Source organism: Hypomesus transpacificus, chromosome 23, assembly GCF_021917145.1.
Source record: "Hypomesus transpacificus isolate Combined female chromosome 23, fHypTra1, whole genome shotgun sequence".
NCBI lineage: Eukaryota > Metazoa > Chordata > Actinopteri > Osmeriformes > Osmeridae > Hypomesus > Hypomesus transpacificus.
Window position 1 is genome coordinate 15298853 of NC_061082.1, and position 12292 is coordinate 15311144.

The following is a 12292-nucleotide window of genomic DNA, read 5'->3' on the forward strand; positions in this document are numbered from 1 at the left end:
CTCCATTTCAAGACAGAACACATGTTTCTCTGCACACACTGACTTTACCAAAACACTGGAAATCTGACTCAAAATGAAAATATTCTGTCAAAGAATAACACTTGTTTTCACTTCACAAGGTACATGCAGTCAATCAAAGTACACCAGGTTTCAAAATACTGGCTATTGTTGACATTATAAAAACTGCATAGACTTATGTTTCAGGTATTTGCATGGAAAACATGCAATCCACCTTTTACACTAAATTTCTTGGTTGGGAACTGTATGTCCACATATACAATAATGTTCACATTCAAACGCATTTCAGTAAAAAGCAAATCAGTTCTTTTTTTCTTACTGTTTACTACGTAAAGGAAGTACAGTAGAAACACAGTATACAGTAATAGAACAGAAAAAAGTTTTACAGTAACGCTTACAGTGAACAAAATATTAGTTTGTTGAAAGATGCGTATAATGGAGGCAACCATTGACCGCCTCAACTTGGGTTGCACTCTTTCACCAGCCTCTCTTAGTGAAAGACCGTGGTTGATTACACGGTCAATGATAGTGGTACGAAGTTCATCACTGACTACTGTTCTTGCAGCCCTTGGAATGCCACCACCATGCATTCTTACACCTCTACCTTGCCCTTTAATTGGGCCTGGTCTTATCCCCAGCCCTGCTCCTCTCACTGTACCTGCACCTCTCCCTCCATCTCTCACTGGGCCTGCTCGAATCTCCCTGGGCCCCTTGCTCTTCCTCGTCCAAACATTACAGTGTTTGTATTTGTCTGTTTCTGTTTCCTAAATCCAACAACATCTCTCCTCAGAGTCCTTCTTTTATAGTAATTGAAGGAAATAACCCCTGCCACTGAGTCTAAGCTACTCTGGAATCAGCTGTGGTTGGCCCACTTTACCCAACATAAATCAGCTGTGTGTCCATTTTTCAATTGCCTTTTTTTGTTTGTTGCTGAGATATGTTGTTTTTGAACTAATATCATTGCAGAAGCAGATGTTTTTATACTGTATCTAAGGTTTGGATAATTGTTTTTGCTATTGAGGGATGTTGTGTGTTAACATTCGTAAATACTACACAAACAATCCATCATTTTGTTGGGAGGTATAGCTTGTCTGTTAAGAAAATTTAAGCGTTGTGGAAATGTCTTCACTGACAGCATATTGTGTGAAAAAGACATGAAATATGTGAATTGTATGGCCAAAAAAGACTGATGCTGTGCTAATTGTGTTAAGAGTTTAGAAAAAGTATCCGAAGTATGGGTAAGCGCTTCTTAGCGATTGAAAAAAACTAAGACATTCTGAGGCTATGGGAAAGGGGCTCTCGCGTTAGTAACGCTTCCTGGTTACTAAGGGAACGAGATTTGATGCTTGACTTGAAGCGGGTTAACTGGTGATTCTAATACAAAACCAATGTCAACTTCGATAGCACAAACTTTCAGGTGATGTATTGTAAGCTATCAGCAATTTAGTATAACTTTAATAATATGCATTTTGAACTTTCTGCCCAAAGAACATACTCGCTGTTGCCAATGAGTTGAACTAGCTGGTTTGTTAGCAGTTAGAGCTAGGTAGCACTAGCTAGACGTGCAACAGTAGTGTACAGTAGGCTACTACTAGTGCTAGTTAGTTAGGAAAACTGGCGCTAGCTGTAGCTGTAGGTACAATAATTTGCTAGTTAGGTTTGGTAGCTATGAATACATTTATGCAAAACTATTCGTATGTAGCCAGCGTATGGGGACGTTAGTAACATTAGGTGTATTCGACTTCATGCTACACCTGCGGCGCTGAGAGCCGGCTGCAGCCGGCTGCCTTGATTCTGAGAATCCCATTGGCTGCTTCAAGTCAGCCGGGCTGCAGGCTGCAGACGACGCCGGCGCTGCATGAAATCGAACGCACCTATTATTACTACTCTACTAAATATGACGTCACGAAATTTGACTAGCTACTGAAAGTACTGAGTCAAACTATATCCTTTAGCGTTAAATAGCAGCATTGGCCTTTAAAATTGAGATATATTTGTAATTTACGTCCAATTTGAATTTTCACTGACATTAGATTTGTTTGGCTTGCGCTGCAATTACTTGCAAGTGATTGAACTCAGTTCCTCAGCGCTACATATGGATAATTTTCGGACTCTTTCTCTTCTCCATCCCCAGTGCAGATGGGTAGGCTTATCCAAACAACCAAGGAGCAAAAAGAGATTGAGAGCTAATTTATTGTGCCAATCGATACCATCACAATGCTTCACAAGAAATGCTGCAGTGACTTAACCCTTGTGTTGTCTTAGGGGTCAACCCGGGATGACCCGTCACCATGTTTATCAGCAGAGAAAACCCCCTAAATGTTAATTTTTTTACCTGAAAATTTATGACTTTTCCTAAAATGACCCCAACATTAGAAAAAGTGAAACATTGTCTTTGTTCACATTTACATGAAAGCTGTACACCACTAGGGTACGAAGATTGTCTTAGGGGTCATTTTTGACCCGGCAGTTATAAAACCATTATACACCACAAACATTTTTTTTGACACACATATACACACACATACACTCACACACATATAATAAGATAATTACATTATTTGTGCTACTGATTGAACTCAGACAAAGCTAAAACTTCTGTGTGCAGGTGCAGCATCTCCCCTCCCTACATGACTCAAGCTCAAAGACAAAATAAAAACAATTTCAGACAAACTAAACCAAATTTCAGACTAAATAAAAATGTCTTCAGAGCATTGTTTACTAATGGGGAATGCAGTCAGAGGCTACCAAGGTCCTGCAAATGACAGTACCCCCAGTATTCTTTGCTGAAGCCATGACTGCATATTTCAGTGCCCAACAGGGTTAGGGTCTCAGATCTACAGGTTGTAGATCAGGGGGAGCCCTGATAGTTTAACTGAGACGACGCAGTAGATACGACGTGCATATATGTGATAGGCTGGATAGAACTAGCTAGCACTCTATAGGATAGACTGTTGTACAGTACTAGTAGCTTAAGTACTATCTATTGTGCCGTGGTGTACTGGCAGCATCATACATATAAGCAATTCAAGACTTGCATGTGCAGTAAGTAATGTCACATTAAATACTGTATTTAAACTCAAGCTTGTGTGGTGCGTTGCTATCTTCAATGCCACAGGCTAAACTTTGTCAAAAGAAACGTTTTTATTTCCGGCACATTCAGTGAAGTTTGGCTAGCAACATCAGCTAGGCTAGCTGGCTCGTAGCTTCTTCTTGCAGCTTCTCCATGCAGGGCTCTAGACTGAGACCAAAGGGTCGGCTTTTTTTACTGACAATGATTGCTTCCAGCAAACTTCTTTTGAATTAGCCATTTCCCCCTATAAATATCTTATTTAAAATAAAGCTTATTTATGTGTTTGGCTGCATATTTTCAGTTAGCAGATGGTACTGCTTGAATCGCAATTCCATCTGAAAAATTCAAGTAATAAGCCCCTGTGTTCAAGTGTTGAGCATTATATTAGCTGCATGGTCTGTGGAGATCTTGGGACGAAGCTGCAATAGCGTACATAACAGAATGTGTTTCATTCTGTAGAAATTGTGTAAATGTTTTATGTAGTTAGATGGTCCGAGGAGAATGAGTGCAGTTGGTGAAGCGTCCTGGTGAGTTGCAGTCATTCGCCATAGTTTTAGTACTAATGTGAGGCTAGTCTCCATAGATATCTATATTATGTCTATGGATATCTATGCCTAGTCTCCTCCACGTCTCCTCAACGTGACGTCATCACCAAATTGCGCTAAAATGCTTATGCTAACACCAAAAACGACAAAAACTGGTCTTTGACACCATTTAGAGACACCATTTGGAGATTTTTGTAATTATATACATATCTGGAGTGCTTCATGTACCCATTTATCAACAGTGATGTTTAACCTGTAATATGGCCTTTAAGTCATGGTCAGAAATGTGTCATTTGCATATTAAAATCACAAAAAAGTGATTTTGGAAAGTTCTACCCACCTAAGTCGATCCAGTTTGCTTCGACAAGAGAAGTGGAAACAACTAACGTTATCATTTCAAATGATATCTCAATATGTTGAAAACAGTGTTGTAGACGCAATAGATTTATTTGCGCGTTTTTATTTCAAGTCTGCACCTTCGTTGTTTTGTTTCAGTGAGTGCTGTTAGCCATGTTGCATTTGTGCTCCGCAGCTTCACTCGTTAAAACCAACCAATCAGCACGCAGCTCATCTAAATATTAATAAGCATACTGGAAAATACATCAAATTCTTGTAGTAAGTTGTTAAAAAGTAGGTGTACAGAGTATAGAACTATCTGGTAATTGCTACTGTTGTTGGATAACATTTCTTTGACAAATTGTGAATTTGACAAACCGTAAAACAAGTGCAAATTTGCAATAGCAGCAACCGTCTAAACACACTTGCAGTTTTTGTGGGTCAAATGACTGACAGCGAGCTTTAAAGCAGCTAGTTGTAGCTGTCCCAATGCTGAAATGGTCAATACGGAAGTCCCATTCATTAGCTGTCTGTTAGTCTACTACTATTGTGGTGCACTGTTAGTTTTTCATTACTTATTTGGCAGTTATTCCATCTGTCAGTTAATTGTCCTTATTTTTTTCTTCATTTCTCACCGCAGGTGGAGTCGTTAGTGGATGAAGTGAGTCATCATGCCGTCACATCAGGTGCTCGAGCCTGTCTTGGAGATGAAGGTGGACCAGTTGTTCCTCACCTGGCTGAGTGAACCTGTCACCCTTGGTGTGCTGAAAGACTATTTGAGCCTCATCAAGAGTGGACAAAGCATTGACCTAGGATTGGGGGATGCAAGGGACAAGCGGTCACTGTCCTTCAATGAGAACAACAACCGGGTGTCCAGGAGGAGCCTGGTAGAGAGGGGGTCTGCCCCACTGAACACCCCCTCAAGCCCCCCTTCCTCACACACGCTGCCCTCGGGGAGTGGTAGCAGTGGCAGGGTGGGGGGGGCCAATGGCAGGGCCCTGCGCAGGTCTCTCAGCACCAAGAAGGTAATGCCTGGGCGTTTTCGTGACTTACGATCTGTCCACACTGGCCTTGTTCACAGCAGGCTGGTTGTCAGCACTATCTGTCCATGTAGAGAGAGAGAGAGACAGTACCTTGAGTTGACTGCTAACTCATGTTCAAACTACAATAGTATTATCCTACAAATTATGCCTCTTTGAATATTGGTAGCAGCTAATTAGTATCCATAATTTCCCAAGTTTCCACTTTGTTTATAAACTAGTAAATGCTGATAAGTAGCTCTTAATCAACAAGCAATGAGAGAGGGCCTCTCTTCCCATACTAGATGAAATCCACTACCACACTAGGGATCTAGGGGAAGGGGGAAACATTCCTGGAAGGGCAGTGAAAGGCAGAGCAGGAGGAAAATATTCCTGGATGCGCAGTGTGGGGCTGTGGAGGGGAAAGACATTCCTGAATGCGCAGTGCAGTGGAGGGTGTGATGTGTTGACAGTGAGAGGTTCAGACAGCTGAGGTCAGCTGTGTGTCCCAGGATTCCCTGACTCACATATGTTGTTAGCATGTTACAGAGGTGAGAGTTTTTCAGGTGGTAGGCTACATCATTTTCGACCTCGAACTAGGAAAAATGGCTGCTGGCAGAGTTTGCATTCAACGTTTTTTGAGTCACCCGGTACTTTGTAAATGTAAATGTACTTTAATGAAATGCTGCCATCCCACAGATTTCTTTGCCAATTTGACTAATAACACCGACAAAGTAGGCTATGGCAGAGTTTGTAGTTCTGCAGCCAATTGTGCTCGTGCCGTGTGCAAAATACCAAACCAAAACAAAGCGCAGATTAACGAAAGCGAAAACAGTAACACCTTTTCTTTTAAATTATAAATGTGTAGGTTTATTTGTCTTAAATAATATCATCTACAATTTCTGTTGAATATTTCGTTAATTCAGCAATGATGACACAAGCGGGAATCAGATCTCACACTGCCATATGGCAGCTCGACTAAAACAATCTTAGTCAACCAAGAGCATATCGACCAGAAAATCGACTAGTCGACCAAGTGGGGACAGCCCTAGGTGTAATATCCATCCCGTTCAGGGTTTCCCGCAGAAAATGTGTTAGTTAAGGTGGTATGGTTTGCCGTCAGACCTGGGGGGGCTAGTTTGTGTGATAGACTAATGCGTTAGACTAATGCGTTCTGCAGAGAAGGGAGACCGGCATTGGATACGGTTTGAAATGAAAGGGTGACGACGTTGTTCCGGCGGCAGGCGTGTGTTGGTTAGGTGGCCGCCTTAGATGCAAAGTGCTGCGGGAAACCCTGCCTTTGATTCAAAAACCAAAAAGCATTAATTTCCAACCCTTTATTCAAAAACAGAACTGAGAAACAGTGCAAAAAAATCTTCAGAATGTGCACAAACAGGCACACAGTTTTGAAAAAGTTATTAATATTAGCGTGGATTTAATGCTATTTTCCAAGATAAGCAATTTGTTTGAAATTGAAAATTTAAAGGTTGTGGAAGTAGGCCAGACATTTGTTAAGATACTCTTTTTCAAAATGGTATGGGTTGTTTTCACCCGGTCCCTAACGCGATGCTGCAAAGTAGCGTCTTCTGAATGTGAGACGAATGTCGAATATGAAACTAACTTCACCTCGGTCAATTAACACACTGTTTCGATGTATTTAGTGTGAAATGCTCCCATACCTCGGATGACTTGGGTCGTACTGATTTCTCTTAGCCTGGCTGCCAGCCCAACTTCTCCCCGCCCACAAAAAAATGTGTTCGGGAAGTTGGGTCTGGAGGGTCTCGTATTGTAGCCTGACGTTGTCATACTCATAATTCTAGTCAGAATATGAGTCTGAGAACTCTCCGTTGGGCTTTGACTACAGGGCGTGTTTCAAACGAGCCTGGAAAACAAATGCCTCTTCGCTCAATTGGATAGATCTACAACCAATCAGAGCAACAGAGTATGTGATGTATGTTAAGCACCGTAGTTGTTGTCAACAGAACTAAACTACAAGCAGACTTGAAGTATGCTTGAAGAATGAATACAAACGATTTTTGCCAGTGTTGTAAAATTAATTTAAGGGTAGGGAGAGTACTTGTTCACACGGTCAACCTTTTTGAGCGAAACAATAAAGGGCAATGCATATAGGCTACGAACAAGTTCTCCGTTTAGGATTACAACTCCATCGGGGCCAGCTGATAAATTAAACTTTTACCGAATCCCGTAGGAAGGACGGCAAAAACATATTTTCCATGACAAATGCCTTGATTGCATCTCTCTGTTCCTCTTTCAAAATTAATGCGCTGTCGACGTCTTCTAAAACAGACTCGATGGCAGAATCATAACATCCCTGATCTCCAGCGGTAGCCATGTTTGTTCAAAACGAATTCAACTTAAGCGCTCTTTTGTGACGTGGGTGATTACGTTACTATTAATCATCTGTCCATCATCGTATAAAGCCCGCCCTGGCAATTTAATTGGTTCGCCCAGATTCTGGTTTTCTGTAGTTGGTCCCCAATACGAGACCCTCCAGACCCAACTTCCCGACCAAATTTTTTTTGGGGCGGGGAGAAGTTGGGCTGGCAGCCAGGCTACTGGTATTGGGGACAACTATAGAAAACCAGAATTGGGACGGACCAATGAAATTGCCAGGGTGGGCTTTATACAATGATGGACAGATGATCAACAGTAACGTAATCAACAACGTCACGAAAGAGCGCTTGGGTTGAATTCGTTTTCAACAAACAACATATTACGTTGCTCTGATTGGTTGTAGGACTATCCAATTGAGCGAAGAGGCATTTGTTTTACGAGTTCGGTTGAAACACACCCGTAGTCACAGCCCAACGGAGAGTTTTCAGACTCATATTCTGACTAGAATTATCAGGCTAGATTTATCTGCCTCTGCCATGTGTTTCAGAACAACGTTACTCAACAACGTCTCTCCGATGGCCTTTCCTCTACCTCCGCTCCGCGCTCAACTAAACTTTTTTTTTTTAATACTCAAACATCTCCGCGACATATTGAGTGGCGTAATAATCGCGCAATACAACGAATCGATAATGAAATTCGTTGCCAGCGCTATTAATAATCGATTTTAATTGATTGAATCGATTCGTTGTTGCAGCCCTACTCCTGTACCATTAGTATTACATTAATTAGAGGGTGTGCATTAATTTGGTTTTGTATATGTGTGTATATATATATAGATGTATATCTATATATATATATTATTATTATTATTTTTTAGTATTGAGAGCTACAGCTTGAATAGTTGATGGTGGCTAGGAGGGAACGAGTAACAGTGCTTCCCACAGATTAGAAATCTATTTGTGGCGGGGGGGGGGGGGGGTTTAACATAATTCCTTCGTTAATAATTCGTTACACAGAACTTATTTTGTTTTTATTAAATATGTATGTATTATGTTGGATGCTGTCCTCCTCTCCTACTATTTCTTCAATGCCTGACGAATCTCTTTCTCTCCCTGACCCCGTATTTCTGCTTGAGCAGCACTGGTTGAAGCCTGAAAATATTGTAAACAATTTCTGCATATATGCATGTAGCAACGCTAATACTAAATAACTATTTAGCTGGTCGGCTCCATGACTCCAGGTAAGTAGGGCTCGTGAGACAGCTCACCAAAAGAACGATGGGGAACCCACTTGTCTAGCAGACATGTTCGTAGGTACCTAGCGAAAAATAACCTACGATGGGGAACCCACTTGTCTAGCAGATTAAGACATGTTCGTAGGTACCTAGAGAAAAATAACCTAAACTTTCCTAGACTTTTAGCTACGGCACCAATGCTGAAGGCTCGCTGATATCGCATAGCGTCGTTGCTAACTTGTGGTGACGTTGTGACTCTGTGTGTGTGTGTGTGTGTGTGTGTGTGTATGTGTGTATGTGAGAGACGCGTGAGTGACAGAGAGACGGAGGGAGAGCAGGGAAAGGAAATGCAGCTGAACTAAACTAACTAAATACGCTGCATGTTTTAAATAGCGTTAAAAAATTCTTTATAACGAAACGCAATATGTGGCGGCCTGTGTTGATTCTGTGGCGCACCGCCACAAATTAGTCTATGTGTGGGAAACACTGAGTAATACAACAGGCTGCATTTCTGAGGATTTCAGATTATAACCTTGCACACGAGAGACATCTTTTGGCAATGAATCTCTTTGACAAGACTGTCTCTGTGTGGCTCCCTAAAGTTGGGCTCTGTGGTGAGATGGTCAAAGGTTTATTATGTGAGAGAAATGCTTTGATTTTGCCATGATTTCTGCCTCTCTCCTGGTGATGTCTTTGTTCCTTAGACCAGAGGTCTTCAACCCTGGTCTTCAGGGACCCCCTGTCCTGCATGTTTTAGATGTTTCCCTGCTCCAACACACCTGATTCAAATGAATAGTTGTTACCAGCCTTCTGCTGAGCTAGATAACGACGCACTCATTTGACCCAGGACAGGCAACTGGGTCTTCTGATGTGACATGAGGCATTATCAATAGGCTTGGGGTCAGCACTAGAGTAATGATCTATTTTAAGACAGACAGAGGAATTCCAGAATTCAAATCCTTAAGAAATTAAATTATAGTCAGTCATGGGGGTGCTGCCTGCAACAGCTGGTCTAAGTCTCTGATACTGGACACTGATATACATAGCCTTTGTTCCCCTATGCCTGCGTTGGTTACCCAGAACTGGGTCAGTGTACAGAGGAGAAGGACAGATAGTGGTTGATCAGCCCATACACTAGGGGTGGAACGGTACACTGAAGTCACGCTAAGGTTCATACCGCGGTTCAGACATCACGGTTCGGTACGAATTCAGTACAATGGAGGAAAAGCAAAACAAACCAGGTTTCTCTTTACGGCCGCATGGAAAATGACATGTAAATTCCGATGGCGTCAGTGGTTTTTTTCGGCTCTATTTGTAGGTGTATCTAATGGCTGGTTAAGCACTGTAGGGAGGAGAAGTTGGACAGTTTTTTTTTTTGTCTCGTTCCAGTAATTGGCACACCTTGGTGATGTGGCGTCGGATATTTTTTGTCATTTAGCACACGCCAGATGCGTTATATGCGTTGGCATGTTGTATTTCCACTCACATACCCCACAACCAGTAACGTGCGGTTATGTCAGTAAGAGGCTAGGCACTGAGTTATGAAAGCCAGATTACCTAATTAGGCTAATATGTCAAAATAGTAAACGCAGTAAAACAGTACAAGCAGTAGCTTTCAGCCGGTGAGCCACATAGCCAATCTTTTCTTCATACTAGTCTGTTTGAAACGATCGAAAGCATGTTGTCCCTTTTGCTGCAGTAGTCGATCTAGGTCTGGTGTAGACCTCCCTCTTGCTATTAACAAATGTTTTGTATAAAGTGGAGCTTGGAGAAATTCCTCAACCCCGTGATATCGGCAGACACCGCTGCTGTCATTTTGACTTGAATTTAGCTGGGATTATGCTTACAATAGCTGGTGTAATGAGTTGTGCTTTTCAACGTACATGTTGAAGAATACAGGATCGAAGTGCGCAAGTGAGTTTTTTTTGCTTGTTGTCCACAGTGAACGGACAGTAAAAGCACTGCTTGTAAAAAAAAAAAATTGTATTTGATTACGTGTAACTGCTACATTTGTCATTGTAACGTCTAAAGAATTGGAATGACACACACATTGCATATAAATCACAAGAATAAACAGTAATAATACAAATACAAGTTTATTAAATAAAATGATTTAATAAAATTTTTACGCTTGAATTTTGTCAGGGTAGGCAGTGCCTACTTCGGCCACTTCCACCAGCTCTTCCTGGGGGACCCCGAGGCGTTCCCAGGCCAGCCGAGAGACATAGTCCCTCCAGCGTGTCCTGGGTCTTCCCCGGGGCCTCTTCCCAGTGGGACGTGCCCAGAACACCTTACCAGAGAGGCGTCCAGGAGGCATCCTAATCAGATGCCCGAGCCACCTCAGCTGGCTCCTCTGGACGCGGAGGAGCAGCGCTTCTACTCTGAGCCCTTCCCGGATGACCGAGCTTCTCACCCTATCTCTAAGGGAGAGCCCGGACACCCTACGGAGGAAGCGCATTTCGGCCGCTTGTATTCGCGATCTCTTTCTTTCGGTCACTACCCATAGTTCGTGACCATAGGTGAGGGTAGGAACGTAGATCGACTGGTAAATAGAGAGCTTCGCCTTTCGACTCAGCTCCTTCTTCACCACGACGGACCGATGCAGAGCCCGCATCACTGCGGACGCCGCACCGATCCGCCTGTCGATCTCGCGCTCCATTCTTCCCTCACTCGTGATCAAGACCCCGAGATAGTTGAACTCCTCCGCTTGGGTCAAGATCTCCTCCCCGACCCGGAGATGGCACTCCACCCTTTTCCGGTCGATAACCATGGCCTCAGATTTGGAGGTACTGATTCGCATCCCAGCCGCTTTACATTCGGTTGCGAACCGCTCCAGTGAGAGCTGAAGATCGTGGTCCGATGAAGCCAACAGGACCACATCATCTGCAAAAAGCAGCGACCCGATCCTGAGGTCATCAAACCGGACCCCCTCAACGCCCTGGCTGTGCCTAGAAATTCTGTCCATATAAGTAATGAACAGAATCCGTGACAAAGGGCAGCCCAGGCGGAGTCCAACCCTCACCGGAAACAAGTTCGACTTACTACCGGCAATGCGGACCAAACTCTGGCACCGGTCGTATAGGGACCGGACCGCCCCCATCAGGGAATCCGGTACCCCATACTCTCGGAGCACCCCCCACATGAGCCTTTTCCAAATCCACAAAACATCTGTAAACTGGTTGGGGAACTCGCATGTACCCTCCAGGAGCGGGTTGCACCAACAGGATTTAGGACCAGTCTTAAGCTAAGACTGGCGTAACTCAACGTTCTATGTCTAAAATGATGTTGCGCCTGTTGCACCACGCTGACTTAAGTTGCTTTTTCCCTAAGTCTAGTCCTAAATGTTACGCCCTGTGGAGAGGAGTCTTATGTTAAAACAGAACGTTTTCTGTGTTGGTTTCTATAGTAGGCTAATTTTCACAAAACCGTTGAGTGCAGCTAAAACAACAAGTAGCCTATAACAATGGCGCGTCTAATTTATAGATTGTATAATGAACGCGCTTTAAGACGTGAGAGTGTAGCCTAGTGCGAGACAGAACTAACCCGCTGGATATGTACAATGATGAGGAGTTATTTCAGAGGTTTCGTTTCAGTAGGGTTGAGATTTTTTCTCTAGTGGATGAACTGTCCGACGATTTGCGCTTTCAGGCAGACCGAAATGCTGCCCTGACGCCAACGTTACAGCTTTTAATTGCACTGAGGTTTTATGCAA

General features: G+C 43.0%; 1 protein-coding gene across 2 annotated transcripts in view; it reads left to right on the top strand.

Moving 5' to 3' along the window:
• The first annotated feature begins 1336 nt into the window (after window positions 1–1336).
• Window positions 1337–12292, top strand: part of ppp2r3b (protein phosphatase 2, regulatory subunit B'', beta) — a 28642-nt gene continuing 17686 nt past the window's right edge. For both annotated transcript variants that reach the window (XM_047047272.1, XM_047047273.1), the window contains exons 1-2: window positions 1337–1435; window positions 4613–4997. In XM_047047272.1, the coding sequence (XP_046903228.1) occupies window positions 4644–4997 (354 nt within the window). In that variant the 5' untranslated portion in view covers window positions 1337–1435; window positions 4613–4643. The remainder of the gene's footprint in view (window positions 1436–4612; window positions 4998–12292) is intronic.